This window comes from Melospiza georgiana, chromosome 20, assembly GCF_028018845.1.
Source record: "Melospiza georgiana isolate bMelGeo1 chromosome 20, bMelGeo1.pri, whole genome shotgun sequence".
Lineage (NCBI taxonomy): Eukaryota > Metazoa > Chordata > Aves > Passeriformes > Passerellidae > Melospiza > Melospiza georgiana.
Genome location: NC_080449.1, coordinates 10,804,813 through 10,831,979, shown reverse-complemented (window position 1 = coordinate 10,831,979; position 27,167 = coordinate 10,804,813). Strand labels below are relative to the sequence as shown.

The following is a 27,167-nucleotide window of genomic DNA, read 5'->3' as shown; positions in this document are numbered from 1 at the left end:
TTGTAATAAATCAAAAAACTTTATTTTGAAGATATATTATAAATGTACAGCACACACAACATCAGTGTCTGGGGTTATGTGTGAGCAGGTTTAAAGCCTCAGCATTCATTCCAGCCCCGGCCATGGGTTCCACATCTCCACACAAAACAATTCCAGGCTGAACAGGTCTGGCTTTGCCAACACCTCCCTGACTTCCAGGAATATATTTCAGAACAGCAACTGCTTCAAATGATCACAAATTAGCAGCATTCCTTGCTTTTGGCCTGGAGGATTTCTGCAGGGAGCAAATCCTGCTGGTTTTCCTGCTCAGGGAGGGGTCAGCGACCCACGCGAGCGTGGCCAGAATGAATCCTGAATTCCACAGGCTCAGGGATGTCTGCCCTAGTTTAAGCTTCAGAAAAGTAATGTTACACCTTAGGAAGAGCTGTGCATGCCACACACCGGCATCAGAGCCAGATCAAAGTTATCCTATGCAGTACCTAATTGCTGTATACACAGGTGAAATGAGAAAATGTGAAGTCAGTACCTTGCAATGTAATTTTACTGGTGCTGCCTCGTGGGAAGTGCTGGGTAGCAAATCACATTCGTGTACAGTTCATTAAGCCATGATAAAAATATGCAAATTAAAAATCTCTACAGGCCTCTGTTACCTGCTGCAACAGAGACATTGAGGTTTGTGGGGCTTCGTTTAAAACGTGATCCAATTTCCTCCCTCTCCCCAGAGCTCGATATAAAACTATACTCAAATTCAGTAAGAATTTAATGCATTTACATTTACTGAAGTTCACATGCTGCAAACAGGATCTGCATTGAAGATCTTCAAATCTAGGGCAAGAGGTCCTTAAAAAAACCCTTTTGCTACACAGGATGTGGGGATGGAGGCGAGAACCACCACGAGAACATTCACATGGATGTAACACCCAGTGCAGGGAGGAGGGGACAGCCAGCACAAACCCTTCCAAGGGTGAGCTGGCTCAGACAGGGGGATCCAGGCAGGATCTCCAGCCCCAAAGCTCCAGGACTCTCAGTTGGATGGAAATACCAGCTGGAAGCTGTTCTGTTGGTTAATAAAAATGGTATTTATTATTAAAAGTAGAAAACCAGGATGGTTCCTTTGGATGAAACACTGGCTATCCTGTGCACAAGCCTTTGGGAAAACTGCCCCTGGAGCAGAGCTCACAGTAACCTGTGCCCCTGGAGCAGAGCTCACAGTAACCTGTGCCCCTTCCCCAGGCAATGTTTGCTGACAGTGTCGCTATACATTCGTTTGGTGCGATGCTTGTTTTGGTGTGAACGCCTAAAAAAAGGTAATTGTAACAGTCCTAACTAAAAAGGATTTCAAGAACCACTAAAGAGTTACTTGGATATGAGAATCAATCTGTGAAATGGAAGTTTGGTTCCAGGAGAGGAGGAAAGAAAGGGGCAGGGCTGTGTCAAGCTTTGGGTCAGGTCTGTGACAGGGGCTGCCAAGAAGCAGCCACGAGCTGCTTGGAACTCGTGCAGAGAGAAGCTCCCACCTTCCCAGAGGAGGAGAGGCCCTGGAACTCGTGCAGGAGAGAAGCTCCCACCTTCCCAGAGGAGGAATGGCCCTGGAACTCGTGCAGGAGAGAAGCTCCCACCTTCCCAGAGGAGGAATGGCCCTGGAACTCGTGCAGGAGAGAAGCTCCCACCTTCCCAGAGGAGGAGAGCCCTGATGGCTGCTTTGGGAACTGTGCAAGTCCATTCTGCAGCTGCACAGAGAGCACAAACGTCCTTGAGATGGAGCAAAGCCCAGCAGGGTGATCCTGTGTGACCATTCCCATGCAGGGATGCAGCAATCCCAAGGGAAGACTCACATCCCTGCCCACCAGGAGAGGAGGAATAGCAGATTCTTTGGGCTGGAGCAGGGACAGAGGTTCAGCAGGAGAGTTACACCAGCTCAGGCTCACAGGTCAGGACAATCAAGGTCCAAGCTGTAAAGTAGCCACTGGCCTATTTTCCAAATACATCCCTTTAAATGCATCCCCCTAAAAAAGGAGTATAAATACGAAGCCCTGAGAACAAACTTCCATGTAATACATTGCCATTAAAAATATCAGTGTTTTGGTGACACAATATAAGTTAGATATATTTCAATAAATAGCTGGCTACTTGCAAGAGGCCTGCAACATCAAAAAGTACAAGATTGTCTGGCTACCAGTGGGGCAAAGAGCAGGAACTGTAAGAATCACACTATTAGTCACCCACCACCCCATCCCTTTCCTGCTCCATCTGCCAGGCTTCCAATAATTTTCTCTTGACCATGTTTAGAGAAAATTAACTCTGACATGTCTGTGCTAGTTGGAACTTGAACACCTGAGGTGCAAGCACAGGACCTGAGCCTGTAAATCCTCACTGCTGGGAGCAGTTCTTCCTCACAAAACCTGCTGGTTTTATTGAACAAAAATCTTTCCTGTGTGTTCAGGGATCTCTCACTGCCCTCAGAGCAGATCCCCCAGTCCTGCACCCAGGGACAGCACAGCTCCTCACCAGGCAAAGCCTCACACATTCCCTGGGCGCCATGGCTGCACCTTCCAGCTCCAGAGTGCTGACACCTCAGCTTTTGCAGGTTTTCTAAAACCTGGGCCAATCTGTGCCTTTCCAAGCACAGGGACCTCAGTTCCCCTCTGCATTTTCTGGGATGAACAGCAATCCCAGCCCTGGGGTGCTGGGACACAGCCCCTGCTGTAATTCACACCCCAGCACCACTGATTCTGGACCAATTCCTTCAACCTCACCAGGGCAGTTTTTGCTGGGTTTAAATCAACTCCTGGGCCTTGCTGCAAACACCACACATCCCAAATTCTGGTCTCCTTCAGCTTTTGGCCACTGCAAACCTCAGTTCTCACAAGCCAAGCAGGGCTCTGTTAAAGCCACCCCAAACAACACCTCAGCTATGGAAGTGCTGAGCTCTGGAGTAACAAAATCCAGAAATAACCACATCTTCTCAAGCCTCCCAGCACCCTAAAATGCAGAATTCCTTTATCTCTAGGGTCTCCCAGCTGCTGCTGCTGAACCTGGGCATTCTCACCTCCTATCACATCAGGATAATCTGTTTTACTGGTGGTGCTTTTCCCCACCCTTTATAACAGCTCAGTGACACTGAGGGGTGCTGCCATTCTGAGCACTTCCACCCCTCTGAGCTCTGCAGTCCAACCATGGCCTCCTGAAACAAAACCCAGCATTTCCCAAGCCTTTACATTCTTCAAGGGCCACAACTGCCCCAAAGGATCTGTTTGCTCATTCTGAACCTCTCCTTATCCATTCAGAAGCCAAAAAACCTCCCACCAAACTACAGGGTAGCTTTTCCCAACTTTGCCTCCTAAAAACACTCATTAAAAGGAATATTAACCACAATCCTGACTGTAGAGAAGGACATTTCCCTCTAACATTAAGAGCTTCAAGTAAAAGAGTCTTCTGGTATTATTACAGGTAAAAAGCTTCAGGAGTAAGCAAAAAAAAAAAAAAAAAGGGATTAAATAATCAAAACCTTTTATAAGACCACAATATTCAGTCACAGCTACTCATGAGTAGCTGTGCTGAGCTCACTGGGGTGCAGGATCAGGCTCCTGGCTTCAGTTACAGGACAAGGTTATAATTTCATGTCATGTCAGTCTATTCTTAGCAAGAGCCCACAAAAATGGTTTTACTGTCCAATTTGAACAGAATGAACATCTCTATAAAGCTTGGAATTTCTAAATGTAGAAGTAAATATTTCAGCAGTCATCAACAGTAAAGCTTAATATGAAATTACAAAATTAAAAAAAAATAAAAGAATCCTGGGATAGTAAGACAAGATAAAATCTCAGGCTGTTTTGATTTCCCCACCCTTCATATTAATTATGAGAAATTGGCAACTTCAGTGCCTCAGCTGCATAACAGCACAGAGCAGATGCCAAGTTCAGGCCAAAACTTGTTGTAGGGTTTCGGGTTGCATCTTGCTGCATTTTTGTTTAAAAAAACCCAACTGCACCTAAATCCCTCCCACAGCTCCGAGGTGACTTGCTCAGGATCTCCCTGTCTGACAGGACACCTTTGTGCTGTTTAAGCACAGGGTCTCCACCTGCTTTCTCTGCAAGATTTGCCTCTTCTGCCTTTCCTGCAGGGCTGTGAAGCACAAGGCATGGCAGGGATGATGACAGATGTCAATCATGTTGCACTAAGTTGAAAAATAAACTCCTTTTTTTAGCAGACTGCTAAAAAAGTAACACCTGCAGAGCCCAATCATAAACACCAGCTGGATATTCACAGTGAGTTCAGCTGGATATTCACAGTGAGTTCTGCTCTTAATAGCTCAGAATTCCTCTCTGAAATCTCAAGTCAGTCTTCTGGCAAAATAGGAAAGACCCAGCCTGACATTCTTGGTATGACCATGGTAAAAAAAAAGGATAAAGAAAACCCCACTTCTAACTCAAAGATAGCAATTGCAAGCGTGCTTTAAACAGCTTAAACAAGATAAAAACCTGTGTAGTTCTGCTGCTTTACAGAACCCCAGCAAACCCCCCATGCAATTCAGCTGCTTTTTTTTGTAAACAGAATAAAACCCCCACAAGCCCCTTGCCAAAACTGTGCACATAAAAATAGGAAAAAAAACCACTGTGTGAACATATCCCACCTTGCAATGGGATATGGCAGAGTGTGAGCTTAGGAGTTGCAGCCACTTGGGAATCCAAGTCTTGATGTGGTGAATTCTGTGGTGAAAAAGATCCTGCACCTTCATGGTACCTGACAGAGAACCTCCTGCAAGTACAACCCCAGTGGGACTGCAACAACACTAACGCAGCAAATAAATAGGAAAAAGTAATGCTATTTATTAGAATTCCATCTCTGAATGATTCTGCTTAAATTAGAATGCCAGATAAACAAGCTTGGATAGAAATGTGCTTGCTTTCCCAAGATTTGGGCTTTTAAAAAACATTTCCTAAGAATCAATTTTTTTTTTTTAAAAAGCAGTTTTGCAATTTGATAAGAGCTATAAATTAATACTGTATGGAGATGATTAATATCCTATGCTAGTGGTCAGTGACCTTTTGTAAACACCAGCCAGATCCTAGCAAAACTGGCCAGAAAACTGTCACAGGCCTTTTGAACGAGCAGTATTTCTTTCCAACAATCAGATTCTTAAATGTTTTCACAAAACCTTTTTCCTATTTTTTTTTAATATATATACTTTATTTTAAACCTAATACCTGAAAACATGAACAAATCCTCAAACCTCTTCCACTAACACTAAATCCACAAGGCAACTCACTCCTGTTGGCCGTAACTACGAACTCTCTTGTGTGAGAGACCCCTCCAGCCAGGATTTCCCCCTTCCCTCCCTTCCCTCCACCCCTTCCCAAGCATCCAGGCAGCCTCCTGAGGAGGTGGAGGGGGAGTGAGGCCAGGGGGAGGTGGCACAGTGCACTGGCAGCTCCCTCTACGTGCGGTTCAGTGTCTGGAAGATTCGGGAGATCTGTAACATCACCGGCCCCGTCTCGGGATCGTTCATCCACTGAGTGCTGTTCAAGGGGTTTTCAAGCATATCCTCGAAGGCTGCCAAGAAAAAGGGATTGCAAACTGTTAGTCCTTCAATGTTTGGGAGGTTTCACCAGCAGGGCAGTGAGGAATAGCTGCAGCTCAAAGGCAGTGCCCAGGAATGGTGGGGATGCACGTTGGGCATTCCCAAGGGTGCAGAGCCTGGGATGGTGGCACAGGCTTTGTGCTTTCCTCCCTTCTCAGCACTGAACTCACTGCAGACAGTGATTAAATGCTCAGCCTGGATTACAGGCCAGCCCACAAACCCTCAAGGACATGAGGCTGAAAAGGTAAAGCCTTAACAAATGTGGCTGAAAAGGTAAAGCCTTAATAAATGCGTCCAGGCCTCAGTCTCCAGATCATGCCATGGAATTTATCCATTCCTGAGCACTCTCCTGCAGCTCCATTCCTCTGACCAAAGTTTTTCCACATCCCAGCCTGGATTTCTTGCACCTTTTCTTCCCTGGTACTTAACCAAGACAGTTCATTGAAAGCACTATCACTCCCCTTGTCTGTTCCCTGTGCTAACTGGTCCAAATATTTAAAATTCAGTCTTTGCAATAAGCTTTGCTGTTTGTTTGCCTTTCTGTTGTTTTCTTTGACTGTTTCTAGTTTTGACTTTTCTACTCATGCTGAAGGAACCAGGCAGCCACTGCAAGAGCTGAGCTGCCAATCTGGCAGAGGAATGGGCCAGGCACTGATTTAAGCCCTTGGACAGCCACTGAGCTGGGCTCCTGGACATGTGGAGCCAGTCATCACAGAATGGGACAAAAAAAGCAGCTGCACACTCACCAAAAGGTCAGTGTTGTAAGAGCCTGGCCCAAGGTCAGGGTTGATTCTCCCAGGAGTGCCAGGGCACAAAGCTCAAGGGCCATTAGTGGGAGCTGGAAGTGCCCAGCACCTCTGAAAGGCTCCTCATTAATACCCTGCTCAAGGTCATGCAACTTGCCTCCAGGAAAGCCCAAAATAAAACCCAGATCTCCCCTTTCAGCACTTGAACTATTTTCTTTAACACAGACTCACAAGCTTAAAACTAAAGATTTATCAATATTCTGTAAGGAGGTCATTAAATGCAAACCCTCATTATTAAAACCTGTGACATAAGCAATTTGCAGATGTATCATGAGGAATTTATTCTCTGATGTTCATCCAAGCTCCATGAGCTCCTATAATGGCATTTCATTTTCTATTTATATTCTGAGCTGCAGTGTGGAACCCCTGTTGGAAATGAAGAGACCATTTGTTCAGAAATCAAGAGTGGGAAGGTTCTGCTCTTGAATTATTTAAAGGCTTGCAAACTCTCCCAATTACATTTAAAGTAGTATTTTTAAAGGCTCTCTTGAATGAGCTGTGCACATTTAAAAGCACTGCTTCAAATAAGTTTTGAAGCCAAAGATTAAATGCAAAACTTTTTATAACTACTGGGCACAGCCAGTCATTGTTCTGTGTTGTCAAAAAGAACAATTCCTCAGGGATCTGGGGCTCTGTCAGTCTCCTCAGCTGGGCACACACAGCCTTTCTGACCCTGAGCACACAGACTTTACCACAGAGCTCAAACTCAGGCAAGGGGAAGGATGTTTTCCCATTTTATCTCCATTTTGATAGGCAAAGCCTTAGCTCAACCTTCTTGTTGGGTTATTTTTCCACAAGTTGCCTTCTGTCCCAGTGATCAGGCCTCACACACAGGGAGCTGCACAGCCTTGTTTTTTCTGTGAAATAATCAGAGTTCTAGACAGACATTCCTGATTTTTCCCCTCGTGGCCAAAGGGAGCACACAAAAGGTCTCCTAAATCCACAAAGCACTGCAGCCAGCAGCTACCCAAGTTCTGAGTTCAGCAAGTGTAATCCTGGGGAATTACAGCCACTCCTGGAACAGCCCCCAGGCCTGCTCTGGTGCTGAGGTGCAGGATGGAGCAAACAAACAGCAGAGCTGCAAGGGAGGAACAGGCTCAGAGGGGCTGTCACCATCACCTCTGCTTGGACTTCCTGGCAAACCCAGCAGGAACCCACACAGCACTTACCTAGTAGAGTTTTAGGGTTGGTGAGCCCTAATTGTACCACTGGGTTTTCTAAGATGGCTTGGAAGAGAGGGCTGTTGGTGTCAATGCCCTTATCTAAGTCCTCTGGAGAAGGTTTTCTGTCTCCCAGCAGCCACTCACACTGAAAGAAATCAGCAGGCACATCACATTTCATTAGGACCAAAGTGGCTCTACTCAAAAGTTTTGCTAATGTGGCATTTTATAAATACTTTTCCCTCTCCCAGTTAAAGCCTGAGCTGTACATTTCTTTTCACACATTCATTTGTGCCATCCAACCCAATATCCTCTCTCCAACAGCAGCCAGCACTGGATATTGAAGAGAGGCTTCCCTGGCTGCCAGCTGTGTCCACAAAATTATCCTTAATATACAGCAGGGGATTAATCAATCTTGGAAAAACTTCTTGTTTTCTGATTCCAGAAAATGTGGGAGCATTGCTGCCAAATGGTAATTTACACATTACATGGCTTGAATCCATCCTGGATCATTGACTCCTGTCCTAAACCAGTTATTCTTGGGAATATCTTCTCCTTCCTATGACAGCACAATCTCACACTGTGGGGAGGGAGTTTCTCAAAGGCTTTCTGACAGCCCAGCCTCAGCCTGGCAGACCCTGAGCTCTCACAGGAGTCCAGACCCTTTGCAGTCATTCCAGTTGTGTACCCAACTTCAAGGGGACACAGAATTTGTGCTCCTGAATCTTCAGCAGGAGTTCACTGTCTGACAGATCAAAACATGATCCAGCCAAGGAAGAGAAGCATCAGGGGGACAGACCCTTGGAGCAGGAAGGAGCAGGAAGGATGTTGTACTCACAGCTGCATTTTGCTGGTTGTTGTTCACTCTGAGTGCATCCACCACTTCCTTTTCATCAAATCCCATCTCCATCAGGGCAATGACAGCCTAGAGCAGAACCCCACAGCTTAATAAATTTTACATTTAGATCAGAAATGAGAGCAATCATATCCCTTCACCTTTTGTGCACAGCTTCTCGTGTGGTAAAACCCCCTCATTATCTCCACATGCAGAGCACTCAGTTATTTTATTAACAAAGTTTTCAATATTCTATATCAAAAGTGTCTTTATTATGGAAGAACAAAAAATCTTAGGAGTGAAGGTAGTTCCTAACCTCAGCACTGGAAGCTGAATGCAAGGCAAAGAGCAAGTGTACCTGGGGCAGAAAAGAGAAGGAAAATGAGGGAAAACTCCTCATTTTGGAGCTCCTCTCCTGTCACAAAGCTCTTGTTCACATCTCACTGAGAGATCAGCCTTGATGTGCATTTGTGGTTCTTTCACCCCATTTAATTTCACTTCCCAGATTTATTGCACTGCTGGTGAGTGTGATTCAGACAAACATACCAGATAATGGCACCAGAATGTTTCATTGTTTAGAAAATGCACCCAGGCCATCAAACACATTTGCAGCTCTTAACCCAGATCTCAGAGCAGCCAGTTGTGAACCCAAGGTGCCCCAGAGTCCTTCCTGGTGTGCTCCCAGTGGGAGAACAACACATTCCCACTGCAGGTAATGCTGTGCTCTGAACAAAGGGCAACTTCTGTCCTTGCTGCAAGACTCAACCTGCTGGTGGCACTTTGCCTTGTTCCCTAAAACAATAATGTCCTTCTGTCCTTTCCACAGAACCATGGAATGGTTTGGGTTGGAAGGGACTTTAGAGATCATCCAGCTCCAACTCCCTGCCAGGAGCAGGGACCCTTGGGTTTTCTGACCCCATCCAGCCTTTTCTACAGCCAAAGGATGTACTCCTGTCCTGCCACCCTTCCTTCCCAGGCTGCAGTGAAAACAGCAATGCCAGGGGTGTGGAGCTCATGTCAGTCCCCTCAGAGAGTTTCCAGGTGCAGAAGTTACAGTGCTTTTCATGTAGATCCTGCTATCCCAGGCAATCTGAGGTAAAATCCCTGAATTTAAACACTCCTTGAACACCTCACTGAAACACTGCCAAGCCAGCACAACACCCATCTACACAGAGGTCCCATTTGAAACATTTGGATTTCATGGTGCCCATAAAATCCCTCCCAGTCCCACAAGCCCCACAGGGATAAGCAGCACCCACCCGTGGGTCTGGACGAAATTCTCTTTTCCTGCGGATCTTCTTGAAGATTTCAGTCAGCTCATCCTTGGCCTCCTCCCCGCCCTCCTCAGAGCTGGGCCCTGCAGCTGCCTCAGCAGAGGAGGCAGCACCTTCAGCTGGGGCTTCTGCAGGGGCTTCTGCAGGAGCAGCACCTGGCAGAGGAGCATCCACAGAAGGGTCATCAGCGTGTTCTATCAACCACTCCATGGCCTGGGTCACAGACATGCTGCAAAACATGGGAACAGCACTGAGGATGTGCAGCCACCTCCATGTGCACTCATTTATCCCCATGCTGGATCAACCTGCATCTTAGTTAGCACCTGAAAACTCATAAAGAAAGTTTTGGAGTAAACAAAACACCTCAGTTCTCTGGGCATCCAGAATTGTCTCTGAATCTGGGAAAAGAGAGGCTCCAAGTGCAGCTTGGATCTGCAACCCAGATTCTGAAAGGCATTTCTGAGGGAGTCACCTCACCCTCTGCAGCATCTGCTGAGTTTCCCAAAGAAGCTCTGGCTGTTTGCAGCTGTGGACAGAACTGCCAGCAAAGCACGTTCCAAATCTGTACTGGAGTCACATCTCAGGTGCCAAGGGCTCTGCTCCTCAGGGACAGGGAGGTACAACACCATAGGGTGACACAATAATTTCCTGTGCAGTGTCACTGCCCCAGCTAAGGGAGCCTCAGAGCTCCCAAACACCTCTCCCCAACAGGCAGAAAGGAAAGAGCCAAGATAACAACAGTGCAAGGAATGTGTCATTCCATTTGCCGCACAGGAATTACTGCATATTCATTCAAAGCCTTTGCCTATTTGGCTTTTCTGTTACAATATGAAAGCTGCAGGATAGCAGGGGAGAAAGTCTTCCTGAGAGACTGGAAAAGTGTGGTTGGAATATGTTGTGGACTCCATCACCAAAATTTTTCAAGAATGGCCTAACAAACGCCTCCGAGGAGAGAGGCAGTACAGCTGCCTGTTCTTGGGGCACAAGAAGAACTACATAACCTCCTACTTTACTGCAGTTGTTCTCTGGACTTCACAATATTCTTGGAATTTTTTAAAGATCAGCACAAAGTATATTTCTACAGCTGAAAGGTCAGTGTGGATGGGCTTTCCTCTGTAAAATCTGACTTTGAAAGCTGAAGAAAATGTGAGTTTGATACTTGGAAACAGTGCCAGCCTGGCAGCCCTGTGACCCCCAGACCTTGCAGAGCACATCCAGCCCTGATCCCCCTTCCCTGCACCACCTGCACTGTGCCTGAGGCAGCACTTCTTGGAGTTCAGGCTTTCTCCAGCCCCCACTGAGGTGACCCCTATAAGGAGACCAAAAAGATGCAAATTTGTGTTAAAGCAGATCTGTGTTGAAGTGCCAGGCAGTGGTACACTCACTGGTTCAGCCTGAGGGCTTTGACAGCTCTGCTCTCTGGGAATCCCATCTCGGTGAGCTGGCGCAGCGCGATCTCGTCCACCCTGTCCTCCTCATCCTCATCCAGCATGGCTGCACACACACAAACAAAACAGAGCTCACATTCATGCCAGCCTCACATAAACCCCTGTGTCAATGGAAAGGCATGTGTTAACTTCAAGCCCCATTCTCTCTCCCATCCCTTCTTTTGTTTCTGCCCCCACTTTGCCACCTCATCATGTAATTTGCTGCACTCAGCTCGCTCTGGCTCAAATTGATTCTTCCAGGACAAAGATTTTGCCCAGATGTGTTCAAGATCTCAAACAAAAGCCCACTAACTCTCACGTGGCCATGGGATTTCCACACAATTACATATATGAGATTCACTGAAGATCTATTATGCATTTCTCTAGAAATTAAGTTGGATGTGGCCGTTGCAGATCTCAAGGATGGGCATTTCCTGCCAACCTGATCAAAAACCTCCTAATTTTACCACGTCCTTGTGAATTTTCAACTATTCTTTGCCATCCCTACTAATAATTTTTAAATAGAACTTGTCACCCATCCCAAAGGGACCTTTTATATCCATGATTTTTATCCCTAAGGTGAAACTTTTGCCACAAAGTTTTCAGCAGCTTTGCTGACACATCAGTGTCTGAACTTAACTCTGAGCCCATTCCTATGATCCAAAAAGAAATTCCCAGCATTGAACCAACAACTCTAAAAGATATGTTCATACCATTTGCCTTCTTAAATAGTTCAACTGCATCTGGGTTCAGTGCTAGCAGTTTCTGTGCAACTTCTATGAGAGACACTAAAATCTTCCGGAGTTCTGTCTGGAACTGCAAGAAAGGAAACTGTCAAAGCATTTAGACAGGAAGTCACCAGCTATCACTGAATCTTAATGTATCTATTGTTAGTAACACAGTGGCAGCCTCTGGACACTAAGTTGCTTTATTAGGGCTTGATTTTCATTGTTTAGTCTCTCAGGAGGTCTGGGACCTTCCTGTGAAGTGTTACATGGGAGCAAAAGCTCCTGGGCAGAAAGTTGCTTTCAATTTCCACCACACCCCATGGGCAGTGGTCAAGGAAGGGAAATAAACCACAGGAAACCCCTGAATTAGTTAAGATTGAAGAAATAAAACCCCATATCTTCACATTTTCCAGATCTTTTTCCAAGCATAAACAGAATGTTTTAAATCATAATTTAGGACGGTATTTTATTACCATGTGTCTAAACTTTGAGCTACTTAACATACATACAGACATCTAAATTTCTCTTATAGAAAAAAGAGAATTATATAAAAATAACTATAAATAACTAGAAAGCAGCCTGTTGGGCTGTGGGTGAGCGAGTGAGCTCAGAGATGCAGCACTTACATCCCTCATGTTGTGGTGGGTCACGCTGCGGTCCGCGCTGCGGGCGGGCAGGTTGGCAGTGGCTTTGAGGATGGCATCCTTGTCAGGAGCCTTCTGCTCCTGCTTCCTCTGCAGGGAAGGGAACAGGAGCAGGTTTCATAACCCATTAGGCACAGCACAGAGCTTCATATTCCTCCCCAAGACACCAAGCAGGGCTCTGTCACTTGTAATGCCATGGATTAACAGCTCCAGTGTCACCCTGCAATTACAGAGCTCAGCTGGGCCTGTTGGGCTGCCCCACTTTCAGTCCTTACACCTAAACATGCAGGGAAATTCCAGCACAGAGGGACAGTGATGGATCCCAGAGAACTTGGAGGCCTCTGAGTTTATGTGATACGTCAATGTGCACCAACACCATCCTGACCCTCAGGAACAACTCCAATAAAACAAAATAAAACAGGCAAGGGCAACTTTCCAGCTCCAGAGACTGGTTAGAGGGTGACAGAAGGCAACCTGACAGCAAGCCAACATATTTCTTTGGGTTTTCTAACAAACTAAGGCACTTGCTGAACTGTATTTTAGTTATTAGACATTTGTTCAAAGATCAAATCTATAACATTTTCACAGAGTGTATCCGTGTGTTTTATTTTAAGGCAAACGTTCTCAGAATGACAGCTAAAAATGCAAAATCAGCTTCCTCTAAGTTTGGAAGAAATAGGCAGCAGTTCCTGTAGAATTTAACTGGCAGCATGTGCCTCTCCAAGAGAGTACATCACAGAAACCCTTCCCATATCATCAATAAAACAGTTAATCCAAAGTGCTCCAGACTCACTTTCTCCTCTGCAACCACATCTGACATCTTGGGGAGCAGCGTTGGCGCGCGCTTCTTGACCAGCAGCAAAACATCTGTGAGAGAGAGAAAAGAACATTGCCACAGGTTAGAGAGTCTGGGGCAGCAGCTCAGCAAGACACCCCTCAAATTTAACTGCTCCTGGAGATGAATTTTGTATTAGTTCCATTTATTTAGCTTCCTGTGTCAAAGCAGAGAGAAAATCTCAAAAACGTTTGGAACGTGCCAGATGAAACCCCAGGTCCTACTTCCAGACTGATAAAATTCAAAGCCAGACAATCTCACCTCTGTCCTGAATGTTCTCCTCCAACACTGTTTTTGTGTCTGTCAGCACCTTCTCAGAAGTAGCATGGATCAGCTTGTGATGTGTCACAGTTTTGGGATCCTCCAGGCTCCCAGGAAGGCACTGCAGGAGACAACAAACACTGCAGATCAGAAATGAGAAATTGGCACTCAGGATCCTCCACATACAAACTCTGCATCATTTCCTGCCTTCTCAAGAGCTTAAGCCAGAGGTCAGTGCACATGAAGCATTTTATTAAAGAAAATGAGGTTTGATTTGTGCCTGTGTGGGAGGATTTGTGCTTTCTCAGGAATCTCACACTAAGCTCTGGAAGTGCTGGAGATCTGGAGCAAAGCAAGGATGCTCCAGGACCCACTGCCACGTTAATTCTCATCACTGAGGTCCCTCAGAAACTGGTTTCACAGAGTAAAAATGCAAATCTACCAGGAGCAGCAGTGTTGTACAGGAGGGAAGGCTGGAATGATGCGTGTCCTCATTTGGAGTGTCCAAACAGGACAGACTCCCTGCCTCACCTCATAATTATTATTTACTCTCTGAGTGAACAAGGCACTGCCAATAGTGATTTTGGTTTCTCTGACCTTAAACTGGGCAGTTTCTGCACCTTGTTTCAAGCTGAAATCAAGAGATTTGGCTGCTGGAGCTCTAACCTGGGTTCCTGCTGAAAGGGCTGAACTAAAGCTCCATTCACAGCTCTTCCTCCCAACCATAAATAATCTGAACACAATGGATTTTTTTTTTTGTGCTCATTCCCTTGTTGCAATTCTAAATTGCACGTCAATTAATTCACCAGGAAATCAGTTCAAATCCTAAAAAAAGAGTGCTCACACAGGCCTTGAGCTGCCTCCTCCTCACACCAGAGTGGCTCCAGATGCACAGTGAAAGATTTCAGGAGCATTATTCCATCAGTGCATCTAGAGGCTTCCAATTTGTTCGAGTGCAAGGCAAAGAAAGCAAAGTGCTTGCAATTCCAGAAAGGCAAGATTAGAAATAACAACCTGAAATTGCTGTTCTCACCACAAAACAGGACACTTCACACTGACCCTGCCTGCTCTGCCCACAGCAAACAGCTTTTAGTGCCACTTCCAAGTGTTCCCACCAAGTCACTTCCACCATGTCTGCAGCAGAGAGTGTTCAGCTTTTGTGCAACAGAAATCCCACTGAAAAGCCTAATTTTGGTGCTGCTAATCCTGCAAAGGAGCCTTTTTACTCCACCACCACCCTTCCTGCTGCCTGCAGCTGATGGAAACAGCTCCCTGCTGTTGGTCCAACACAACAAAACTCCTGTTCCCAACACAGATTCTAAAATTCCAGCCCTCACCTGAAGCTGGCTGTGGCTCTGATGCCTCCCTGAGATTGAGGTGAGAATCTCTGAGAGCTGCTTTGTCTCACAGGGGCCTCCAGCCCAAGAAGTGCTGAACCCAGGCCAAAGAACACATTATCAGCTGGGAGCACCTCCTGCAATGGGGCTGATAAGGGCCCCAAATGCCCGGGGACATCAGTGAACATCTCTGCAGAGCAGCTCAGAACATTCCTGGCACGGATCCTGAGGTGAGAGGAGCTGAAAGGGGCAGCTGGGAGCTGCTTTTGGGGTGGGTACACAGACCTACTTCCATTTCCCCCAGCATGTATAAAAAAGTAGGTGGGGACAATCACATAATAAATGTGGGCAGAAATTAATCATGAAACTAATCAGGTAAAAGTTTAAGCAAAAAAAAATTTAAGTTCTGTGGCCACCAATTCTTATTTCCTGTTCTTCCAACCTCTTTAGTAACAACTGCAGAGAATAACAGGGCAGATATGGGCACTAGAGACACCAAAGAGGCTGCTGAGTGAAACTCCTGGCTTATCTTCACTGGAAATAGAAAAAACACCTGACCAGCAGTGCCTTTACTCATTCTCACCTTTGCTTTTTAATTCTGGAGTTGCCAGCAGGCTGCTCTGCCTGGCAAGGGACAAACATTGGTCACAGGTGCCTGAGCAACTGCTGAAATCCTAATCCCTGGTGATGCCAAACACCTCTTGCAAAGCTTGCAATCCTGGTAAACCACAAGGCTTTGTTTGTTTTAAAATACAGAAAAACCTTTTTTTGTTGTTTGCTTTTAATAACAGAAACATTTGAAAACAGCCCTGACACTCCCTCCTGTTAAACTTGGGTGGTTTAAACAAATATTACAGGTAAGGGGAAGAACCAGTGGTAGAGGTTTATTTCTTTGTTTACCAAAAGAGCTCAAAACGTCAAATTTGGGGGAAATAAAGACATCAAGAGTGGCACTTCAGAGATCAGCCAGCATCTGAAGGTTTTGGAGGGAAAAGTGGCCACTTCCCCAGCTGCAACCTGTTAGAGACACCTCCCTCTGCTTCCTGAAAGATTTCAGGTTTCAGAGACATTCAGGATTCAAATATAAATCTCTTGGAAGAGCTGGCTGCAGAAATCATCTCAAGGTGTTACCAAGATTCAGTCCATGAGCAGGAGCCATGATCTCTCCAGGCCTATTTTAACCCACCACAAAACTATTTATTATCCATTATGGTTATGGAAATCCACCCCAGGATGGATTTGTGCACAAAGCAGCAGAGATTGAAATCAAATACCACCCTGAGTTATCAAATTGTGCCTACACCTGCTCTGTGTCAGCGTGAAGCCATTTCTCCTTGTCCTGTAAAACTCCATCCCTCTCTCCCCGTTTCCTTCAGCTACTGGAAGGGTTCCTGGGCATATTTTTTTTTTCAACTAGAAAATACAACTTTTAACCCTTCAAACAGGAGTTAAGTGGTTACAAATTACAGGGGTTTTCTCCTATTGCACAAGTTTTATGTAGAAAAAAAAAAAGAAAAAAGCCTTTGCATTACTTTAAAGGCAAACCCCCCCTGCATTAAATGAGATTTAGTGAATTGTGGTGGCAGAGGCAGGGGCTGGGGCTGCAGCTCTGCCAGCTCTGGGGTTCCACGTGTCCCTCAGGGAGCAATGCAGCAGCTCAGGGGTGCAGGGCCAGGCCAGGCTGAGCTCCTGGCTGTGCTCACAGCCCCAGGCTGCTGCTGTCACTCAGGGCAGCAAACCTGGCAGTGCCTGAGCCTCCTCCCAGCCCGGGGGCTCTGGGGTCACCCAGTCTGTGCTGCCCTGCCCTGCTCCCCCTGCCCGGGCACCTCCTCCCTTTGGCCACCTCCACCAGGATCTCATTGTGTAAAGCACAATGGGGAGAGCGTTGGGAGAGCTTTGATCTCCCCCAAAACCACCTCGGCTGCACTCAGATTTTAGCACAACAGGCAATTTCTGCTCCTCAGTTCCTAAATTCCTCCTGTGCTCAGACACAGAAACAAACCAGGCTGGAGTCCAGCCAAACACAGAAACAAACCAGGTAAAGTCCAGCTCCCACAGCACGGGCAGGAGCCGGGCATCTCTGACACCGCTCCAAAACACACCCCAAACTCTGGAACCAAACATTCCCAAGTGATCTCTGCCCAAATCCTCCTCTACCAACACTCAAAACTCTCCAAGAAGGGGTTTAATTTCCATTTGGAACAGTTTTACAGCAATTCGGGGAGACAGCAGACACAGCGAGACAGGGCACAAAGCCACCTGTGCACCTGAGCTGATTCCCCTCTCTCTTTTTAAAGCCATTTGCAGGGCGTTGGAAAAAACAGCTTTCCTTTCCCCCGGACTGTTAATTCCGGCGGTTCCCTCGGTCCCCGATGATCTCCAGCCCCAGCCCGGTCCCGGTGGCCCCAGCCCGCTCCCCGTTCCTTACGTGCTTCAGGCACCGCTCCTTGAGCTTCTCCACCGTGGTGTCCTCGGGCACCTCCTCCAGCCACTCGGCGCCCTCCATGGTGCACACATGGAGCCTCAGCACCTTCCCCGCAAAGATCTTCTCCTCCTGCACGAACATCGCTCCGGCTCCCGGTGCCGCCGGTCCCGCCGCCGCTGCCTCAGCAGGCCGCGGGCCGCTGCCGCCCGCCCATGAAGGTGACCCCGCCCGGCCCGGGGGAGCGGCGGCCCGGCCCGGGCGGCGCGGGGAGCGCTCCGGTGGCTGTGCCCGGCGCGGCCCTGCCCGCTGTCACCGCCGGTGTCACCGCCCGGGCCCCGCCGTCCCTCCGGGGACACGGCGGCGCTCCCGCCGCGGCCGGAAACGGAAATGCTGGGAACGGCAGGGGCATGCTGGGAAATGTGGTTCTACCCAGGCGGGCTCCTCCGGAAGTGAAGGCGTAAAACCCCCCCTCCCTTTCATGCCCTTGGGCGGGCAGATGAGTTTTCAATCTCTAATAAGCCTTTAATAAACCTTCAATGAATTATTAATGACACTTAATGACGTTTAATGACGTTTAAGACCGTTTATCAACGGCTCCGCAGCGCCGCAGTTAACATGGGGTTGCCCCGATGCATTGTGGGATCGCGGTTTCTCCCCGTGCCCCGGTGCGCGCTGGGACTGCGGCGCTGCCCGGAGCATGCCGGGAGTTGTAGTTCCGTCCCGCGGGGCTTGGGTCCCTGAGGCGGCCCGGGCAGGGCTGAGGGGTCGCGGACACTGCGGGGACACCGGGAGGCACCGGGGCGGTGCTGCTGTCCCGGGCGGGGCGGGACGGAGCGGCCGGGGCAGCGGGCATTCCCCGGCGCGCCGTTAGAGGGGGCCCGCGGGCCGCTCCCGGCCTGCCCGCGGACTCAATGCCCGGCAACAGGAATGATTTCCTTTTATATTTTATTATTAAAACTTTAAATGTGTCATTCAAACTGTGTTATTTCCTACGGCTCGTGCCCGAGCTGCGCCGGTCTCTAGGGTTCGGGTTTAGCGAGCGTAGGAGAGCAAAGTTTTCACGAGTTTAAAGCACCGATTTATTTAAATTAAATCCATAAATTCCCTCCAGAAGTGGCTCTCCGGTTTTGCAGCTGCAGGGGCTGAGTGTGGGTTTCTGGTGGAGGCATTTTGGGGTCCGACAGCCCCAAAAGACATCTGTCACATCTGTCCCACTTGTGCCACGTGAAAAACGCCAATCACTTGTTTTTAAAATTTTAAAAGTTTAATAGTAATAAAATGGTTATAAAAATAGCAATACAAATAGAGTAATAATAATCTTGGACAATTTGAATTAGGACAATATGAGACAATAGAGACAAAGAGTTACAGACAGTCCGGATACCTTTTCCTGGGCAAAATAAGCCCAAAAAAGGACCCACATTAACAGAGGATTAATCCTTAAAAGCAATAACCTGTTGCATATTCATACACTTCATACATGATGCATAAATTCCATTCAAACACAGGATTCTGTCTGGTCAGTGTCAACTTCTTCCTCTGAATCCTGACGGTGTCATCCTTCCTAAGCAGAGAAGGAGTTTGTTTCTCCGGATAATGGGGCAATAAATTCCCTTTCTCTGAAAAATTCAGGTGTCCTATGGCTGCTATCTCACTGTGAGTCCTTTCTGTAAAAAAAAAAAGTATCCTACTTAGCGTAGTTTCTATTTTAACATTTTGTTATAACGTAAAACTATATTTAACACACTACTCTAGAGAATTAATACAGCGTCACTTTCTAACACAACATATATCATATTCATTTTAATATTTGCAAAAAGCCAATCATAAAATATTTTTCACATGCCACATCTGTGCCAGCTGTGTTGGATGGGGAATTCTGCAGAGCAGCCCCAGGATCTGTCTGTGCCCAACAAAAATCCCACAGAACAGGGCTGGCCATGCTCTCTCTGCACCCAAATATGCTCTGACTTATTTTCCCACTCTTTCCTGACACGCCCTGGGGTTTTTTAGTGTTAAATACACCATTAAAGGGGGCTTGAAATGAAAAAAGGGCACTGGGTTTATGGATTTATGAGATAGAGCTGTTCTTGTTTGAAAATAAAAGGAATCTGTGATGTGTTGGTCCCTGAGAGTGAGCCCTGCACTGTCCATGTGTGGGGTTGGTTAAACAGCAGCTGGAACAGAGATAAATCCTGCTGGAATCAGGCCCAGCGACAATAAAGGCAATAAAGTGTCGTGTGAGGAGGAGCTGAGAGCTCTGCAGAGCCAGAGCTGGAGCCCATGGAGGAGCAGGGTTAATTTGGGGCTGCCAAAAGCTGTCACAGGGAGCCCCAGCCCAGGGCTGCCTGTCCCTGCTGTTTGTCCTTGCCCCGTGCTGGAGCAGAAGCTCCCAGAGCTCCAAGGGGACATTTCCCATCCCATTTTCCAACGTGCCAAGGAATCCCAGCCCTTTCTGCCGTGCTGAGCTTAGCCTCCAGCCCCAGAGCCCACGAGAGGGAGCAAATTCCTGCTCTGCAAACTCCTCCAGCAGCAGCAGCTCCCGCTGGGAATAATCCCACGAATTTCCCCAAAACCACAGCCCTGGAGCTCCTGGGTGACCCCAAGTCCTTGTGATGGGCCGAGCATGACACCAAACCCACCCTGAAAACTTCTCTTTCCTGCTGATTCCTGGTGGTTTCGCTGCTTCCAACCTTTCCCTGCCCCATGGAGGGAGCTGAAGTTTGGGGCTGGCTCAGGAGGTGCCACCCAGAGCCCTGGAGTTGGGGACGAGCAGGATAAAGCTTTGCTGGGAGTTGTTTTAAAGCAGCCAGGGAGCAGGGAGTGATGTCCCGGCAGGAGAATTCCAGAGTTCTGGAGCTCCTGGTGCGCCCAGGACCTTCCATAGCCATGCAGGGGCTCTCAGCAGCTGCTGCTGCAGAGGAGAAGCAATATCTGGGAAAAACAAAAGAGATTTCTGCTCTCTGGCCACCTCTTGCATTGAAGCAGCTCTTGCCTAACAGGAGTGGAATACTTTATTTCTGTGCTTTGAATGCAGCTCCAGTGTGCTTGATAAAATGAACCCATAAAATTGCAAATATGAGGCAATTTGACTACTGATGGCTAATGCATCACAAGGGCCCAGGGAATGGGAGCATTTAAAAATAGCCCATCGAAACACTGGGCACTGCCTCCTTGCCTTGCTCTACAGCAGAATAAATAAACAATATGTGTCTATTACCTTGGTATTGTCCAAAGCCTAAAGAATGAGTGCACAGTGTGCTACTTGCTTTTTTATGGCTGATCCATTATGCCCAGAGACCAACGTGAGAATGAGGAAAGGGGGAAGCAAGAGCTCTTTCCCTTGGAGGAAAGGCTCCTCTTGTTTTCCTTCCCCATGGGAATTATTTTCTGACCTTGGCCTGGGATCTCCTCCAGTTTTGGGGTGCCAACAGAGCCAGGGGAGAGGGGACAGAGCCCACAGCCCTCAGACACCCCTGGTAGTGCAGGGAAACAGTGAGGGAGCAGCTCAAGATCAGTGTTGATTCCTGCAGGAAACAAAACCCCAGGGAGCTGACAAGGAGCACAAAAAGAGACTTTTCACAGGGAGGGATGCCAGGACAAGGGGGAATGAATTCAGACTGACAGAGTGCAGGGTTAGGTGGGATCTGAGGAGGGAATCCTTGTCTGTGAGGGTGGGGAGGGCCTGGCACAGGGTGCCAATCCCTGGCAGTGCCCCAGGCCAGGCTGGATGGGGTTTGGAGCTCCCTGGGACAGTGAGAGGTGTCCCTGCCATGGCTGCGGTGGGATGGGATGAGTTTTAAGGTCCCTCCCTACCCAAGGTGTGGGAGCAGCACCTGTGCCCTCCCCAGTCCCATTGCTGGGCTCATTTCTTCTCCTGCAGGGACTCCAAGAGCTGATTCCAGAGCAGGCAGAGCTGGCAGAGTGGGAGCATCCAGCCTGGGGGAATCCACGCCAGCACACCCCGTAATCTCTTCTAAATTGTCTGAGAGTGGGAGGAATAAAAGAGACTGAAAATTACACACCTTCCCCCCCCCCTCCCAGCTTTTCCTGGGCAATCTCAGAATTTATGGAGACAACTCCTGTGGGATGCTCCATCATGTCATCCAAGACTTGAGTATCGACTCCTCTCGCGCCGCCGCCGCGGGAAGAAATATGATAACGGGTGGGATAATGAAGCAGACATGTTTGCTCCAAATCAAAGCTGCTCTCCCTTCAGCCGGGAGAAAAGGGTAAAGAACTTCCCCTTCACGATATTTTTCTCAGTAATGCGTTTTGACAATTTAATTTAGAAGTCATAGAGTAGCGAAGACAAAGTCACCCGGTGGGTGGACACCGGCGAGTTCAGTTGCCTTTGTGATGAATTGGTGATAGTACAGAGATGACAAAACAACACAGGGGGACAAGGAGGAGGCTGGCAGCACTGTCGAGAGCAGGCACAGGATAAATTGAATGCTACACTTCATCCAGGAGCTTCAACATTCCCAGGCATCCCGACGTAATTTATGAATTGCAATTAGCATTTTATTACAGCTCGTGCCCCAGCTCTGCCTATCACTTGGGTTTAGGTTTTGCAAGAGTTGCAGAGCCAAGTTTTCCCTAAGTTTAAAGCACCTATTTATTTAAATTGAAGTGATAAGTACTCTCAGGAGCTGGCCTTGCTGTTCTCCAGGTGGAGAGTGTGGATGGGTTTCTGGTGGGGAGGTTTTGGGGCTCTGGCAGCACCCACGTGTTCTGCTGCTATCCCAGGAATGCTGTGGGATTGCTGTAGGATCAGCAGCACAGCAGCCCTGGGCAGCAGCAGGACCAGTCTGTGCCCCACAGCCCCAGTCTGGGCTCTGGGCTCTGCCCCTGCTCCCCACTGGGCTCTGACTCCTCTCTGTGCAGCTCCTGCAGAGCCCCATCCTGATCTCTTGGGTCTGATGGCTCCCAGATTTATTTCTCCTTTACCTGAGATGTGGAAACTTCCTTCTCTTGCCCTTTGGTGACTTCTCCAGTGGGCCAGCAGAGGAGCAGCCGCTCCTGCTCCCTTTCCCATCCCTTCTGCTTCCCTTGCCCTGCAAACAGAAAATCACCTTAAAAACCTTCCTGAAAAGGGTGTTTGAAGCTGGAAACCGGGGGACTTTGTGGGCAGCAACCACCAAATTTCCAGCCCTGCTTCAGGACCCAGAGCACCCCAGGAGGAGCCAGGCAGGGTCAGGGATCCCCCTGCCCACCCAGCTCTGCCTGGGGCTGCCACCCCCATGCAGGGACACAGATCCATTGTACAATTTAACTCCAGAGTCACTCTGAAAGGCCCCTGACTGTGTTCAAAACGACTCTGCAGGTTGTTATAAATATACAAAGCTTTTTGTGGGGATATTCATGAAATTCTATCACCACTTACCCTGGCTGGTAATGGCCTTGTTTATGTATGGGCTCTCTACCTGGCTTTGCAGCCTCTCCAAACACAATTCCATTACAGTGTTTAACTGCTCTATCAGTGTAGTACTTAGCTCTCCCTGCTTCCCAGCACAGCTCCTTAATGGCCAGGGAAGGTATTAGGCACTGCAGTTTGTGAGTATTCAAAAGAAAGTTCAAATCTCACCATTTCTTTATTTTAAAATTCATGGAATTTCTAAGTACCAACTTGTAAGCCATGACCAAACAGTCATTTCTTCCTTAAACAGCTTTTTTTTCCCTCCCCCTCCCTCCTCTTTCTCCTCCAGCAGTTAATGTGATCTCAGCACAGCCCTGCAGGTGCCGGTCCCTCCTTGTCCCACTGAGTGTCCCCAGCGCCCTCGGGGTCCCCAAGAGCAGCCACAGCCCACCCCAAGCAGGGGGACGTCACTCTGGGGGCACTGTGGGGTTTGCAGGGGCTGTGCCCTGCCCAGGAGTGCTGGGCGAGCAGAGCAAGGAGGGGAACAGGATTAGAATTGAGGAGGATATTGAGAAGGATGTGCAGTACCTGTGTGAGGAGGGTGGCAGGATCAGGCTCCTGGTGGTGCTGGGGACACAGCAGGGCTGGGAATTGTCCCCCAAGTCCTTCCTGAGCAGCTGCTGTGGTGGGGTGGGCCCAGGTGCCACCAAAGCTGCTCCATCAGTGCCACCCTCGCTGCCCTGTGTCACTGCTCACAGGGGTTCTTGGAGTGGGGAAGGGATGAGGATCTGACTCCATGTGTCAGAAGGCTGATTTATTATTTCATGATATATATTACATTAAAACTATACTAAAAGAATAGAAGAAAGGATTTCATCTGAAGGCTGGCTAAGAATAGAATAGCAAAGAATGATCACAAAGGTTTGTGGCTCGGGCTCTGTGTCTGAGCCAGCTCACTGTGATTGTCCATTAATCACAAACAACCACATGAGACAATCACAGACCCACCTGTTGCATTCCACAGCAGCAGATAATCAATGTTTAAATTTTGTTCCTGAGGCCTCTCAGCTTCTCAGGAGGAAAAATCCTAAGGAAAGGATTTTCCATAAAAGTTGTCTGTGACAGCCCTCCACCCCCAAACCCCTGCCCCACAAACCCAGCACATCATCCTTCTCCTTTTTGGCACTGCATGGATCCAGCTCCCAAATTCCTCCCCTTCACCTTCCCATCTGGAGACCCAAAGTCCCACTTCCCACAGAGAAGGATGAATCCCCACCTGCAGCGGGCACGGCCTCATCCATCAGCTGCTGCTTACCCTGTGGCTGACACCATGGCACGGGGTGGCAGGAGGCAGCTGGGAGGGTTTGCCTTCTCTTTCCAGCTGATTGAGAGCATTTTCTCCTTCCCTTGCATGTTTTGGCAGAATGTCACAATTTAATTGTTGGAAACAAGAGCAGGAAATATTAGCAGCACTGGCACAATAGGATTTTAATTTAGCTTCAGGACAGAAATGGGGCTCTAGCAGAGTGCCAGGCTCCAGGATTGCCTGTGACTACGAGGAGCCTGGAGTTTGCCTAATAGTTTAGCACAACTGGGGTAATTCTGCAGGGATGTGAGGGACTTAATTGGGCTGATGCTTAAACACCCTGCTAATGCGAGGCACACTGCGTGCTCCCAGCATCGTTATTAAACAGCCCATTTCCCTTTTTAATGATCATCCTGGATCACTCCAGCAGCGATCAGCCAATAATCCCGGACAAATAAACATCTGTCTGCAGTGCTGCCACAGCTGGGGCTGCTGCTGGGGCTGGGACAGAGGCACAGCAGTGCCCCCAGCTCCCAGAGACCCCAAATCCCCGCTCTGTGCCCAGCCTGGGGGGCTCACAGGTTGGGCGGGCCCCCAACACCTCCCCTTGGGCCACCACTGTGTGCTCAGGCAGGAGGGGCCCTCCCCACCCACCCCGACACTGAGGTAAAATAATGGGGCACCGCTGAATTATTCACTGGGCGAGAGGGGCTCTCAGGACGGCGTGATGCTCTTGTGCAGTGTAATTAATAGTCTTTAGATTAAATATGAAATCATTCCTGCTCATTAATAATTCAGCGGCAGCGTGGCGATCTGTGGAGAGCAGCAGCACTTCATATTCCTCCCGAGTCCGGTGCCTGCAACGCTCTGGGGGAGGCAGGGGCCCTTCCATCCATCTCAATTACAGCTGGGGCTGCTCCTTTCCTGCTCTGGGTTCTGCAGAGGTGAGAAACTTCCCTGCCCCTCCTGCTCTGCAGCCACCCAGTGCCAACTTCTGCTGCTTCCCAAGGCACCCGTGGGCAGTGCCAGGAGGTTTTGGGATGGATGGAGCTCAAAGACACCTGCGCCCTGCTCCTCGTGGGCCCCGAGTGTGCAGCCCACAGCCAGAGGGAGGTGGAGGGATGGGGAAGAGCTCCCGGTGGCCGAGGTGCCTGCAGTGACACTCCTGCCACCGTGCCATCATCCTCGACCATGGCGGAATCACCAGCACCAGCTCCACAAAGCCAAAACTCCACGGAACCCTGCAGTTCCCAGTCCCAACTCCTCAAACCCTGCAGTTCCTATTCCCAGCTCCCCAAAACCCTGCAATTCCCAGTCCCATCTCCCCAAACCCCTGCAGTTCCCAGTCCCAGCTCCCCAAATTCCTGCAATTCCCATTGCCATCTCTCCAAAACCCTGCAATTCCCATTCCCATCTCCCCAAACCCTGCAGTTCCCAGTCCCAGCTCCCCAAACCCTGCAGTTCCTATTCCCAGCTCCCCAAAACCCTGCAATTCCCACTGCCATCTCCCCAAACCCCTGCAGTTCCCAGTCCCAGCTCCCCAAACCCTGCAATTCCCAGTCCCATCTCCCCAAACCCTGCAGTTCCCAGCTCCCCAAACCCTGCAATTCCCATTGCCATCTCTCCAAAATCCTGCAATTCCCATTCCCATCTCCCCAAACCCTGCAGTTCCCAGTCCCAGCTCCCCAAACCCTGCAATTCCCAGAAAACAGGAGCTGCCCCACTCTCCTGCACTCCTGCCAGCCCCAGGCCCCTCTGCTGTGCTTTACTGGCAGGATGGGGACAGTGGGTTTTGCTAATGCTGACAACAACCATAATTTAGCTTTACACCTGCACTAAAACTGTGAAAAAATTCATGTCCTGGGACATCTGTGACACAGTTGCTGCTGAGGGTGGATTTATGGGCAGCCCCAGCAGCTCCCAGCTAGGAAAACATCCTGGTGCACACAGAGAGGTGAAACAGCCTGGATTGAGTGCAGCCCTGCTGTGGGGACCAAGCCCTGCTCCAGCTGATCCCAGTGCAGCCAGTGGGATGGGGAAAGGATGGAGGGAAGGTAAATGCCTGTCCTGGTGCTGCTGGTGGGCACAAGCAGCAGATGGATGGCTAAACCCCCCTGAAGATGGCACCTGGAGCAGCAGGAACGTTTTGGGATGCCAGGCTCTGCCAGCAGCAGCTCCAGAGGGTCCCTGCTTCTCGCAGAGTGCCATAATTCCTGTTCCCAAAGAGCAAACAAATGTGAGACAGCTGCTGCAGGAAAACCTGAAATCAAAGCCCTGGGGGCAGGAGGGAGGAGGGCAGGATGAGGCTGATCCCTGCTCAGGGCAGGAATTGCAGCCCTGGGCTTGGATGGCTGCTGGCAGCAGCTCTGGGGGTCCCAAACGCTGTATGTCACCTGTCCCAAATGCCATCTGTCCCAAACGCTGAATGTCACCTGTCCCAAATGCCATCTGTCCCAAACCCTGAATGTCACCTGTCCCAAATGCTGTCACCTGTCCCAAGGAGCCCCAACACCTGCCCGGCTGCTGTGACCTTTGTGGAGCCCTCCTGATTCCCCGCAAGCTGTTGAGAGAGGAGAAACTGTTTGCACACCTGGCTGGCTTTAAATAGGTTTAACTCCTATTTTTAAATAGGTTTAATTCCTATTTTAAACAGGTTTAATTCCTATTTTAAGTAGGTTTATTCCTCCATTCCCCCGGTGAGTGAATAACTCAGCTGAGCCCACAGGCCCGGGAGCCCACAGCTCCTGGCAGGGCTGGCACTGCCTGGGCACCGGGGCTGGCACCTTCCTGGGCACCAGGGCATTGACCAAAGGCAGCCAAATGCTGCTTCTGTGGGGTGAGAGGATGTGGGGTCATGCATGAGGAGGGGCAGCAGGAGGCCAGGGACACTTTGGGGGGGTCAAAAAGCCTCCAGAGGGGTCCCATGGTATTGGGCATCCTCCCAAGAGGGGCTGGTCCATAAATCCCCCCCGATGCATAATTGGATCCCCACATCCTGTGGGGTGATGTGGGACAATTCTGGGGCTGGGTCCATGCCCAAATCACCCCAAAGGTGCTGATGTCCCACACTGGGTGTGAGAGGAGCCAAAGCCAGAAAGAGCCTGAGCATCCTGAGGTGGCAGATCTCATCCTGAGATAGCCAGGAGTTGACTCCTCATTGAATTGGGCACAAAACCAGGCAGGGATCAC

General features: G+C 48.9%; 1 protein-coding gene across 2 annotated transcripts; it reads right to left on the bottom strand.

Moving 5' to 3' along the window:
* UBAC1 (UBA domain containing 1) lies at positions 1–17,503 on the bottom strand. 2 transcript variants are annotated; one of them, XR_009115440.1, is made up of 11 exons: positions 17,317–17,503; positions 13,552–13,672; positions 13,249–13,322; positions 12,438–12,545; positions 11,797–11,899; positions 11,042–11,150; positions 9,642–9,885; positions 8,386–8,472; positions 7,557–7,695; positions 1,217–5,553; positions 1–1,186 (listed from the first exon to the last, which is right to left on the bottom strand). XR_009115440.1 is itself a non-coding variant. In XM_058038300.1 (10 exons), the coding sequence occupies exons 1-10, from the start codon at positions 17,452–17,454 to the stop codon at positions 5,438–5,440; spliced, it is 1,239 nt and encodes a 412-aa protein (XP_057894283.1). In that variant the 5' UTR covers positions 17,455–17,503; the 3' UTR covers positions 1–5,437. The 2 variants fall into 2 exon arrangements, 1 of the variants encoding a protein (XP_057894283.1); XM_058038300.1 differs by having other exon boundaries at positions 1–5,553.
* Positions 17,504–27,167: the final 9,664 nt, after the last annotated feature.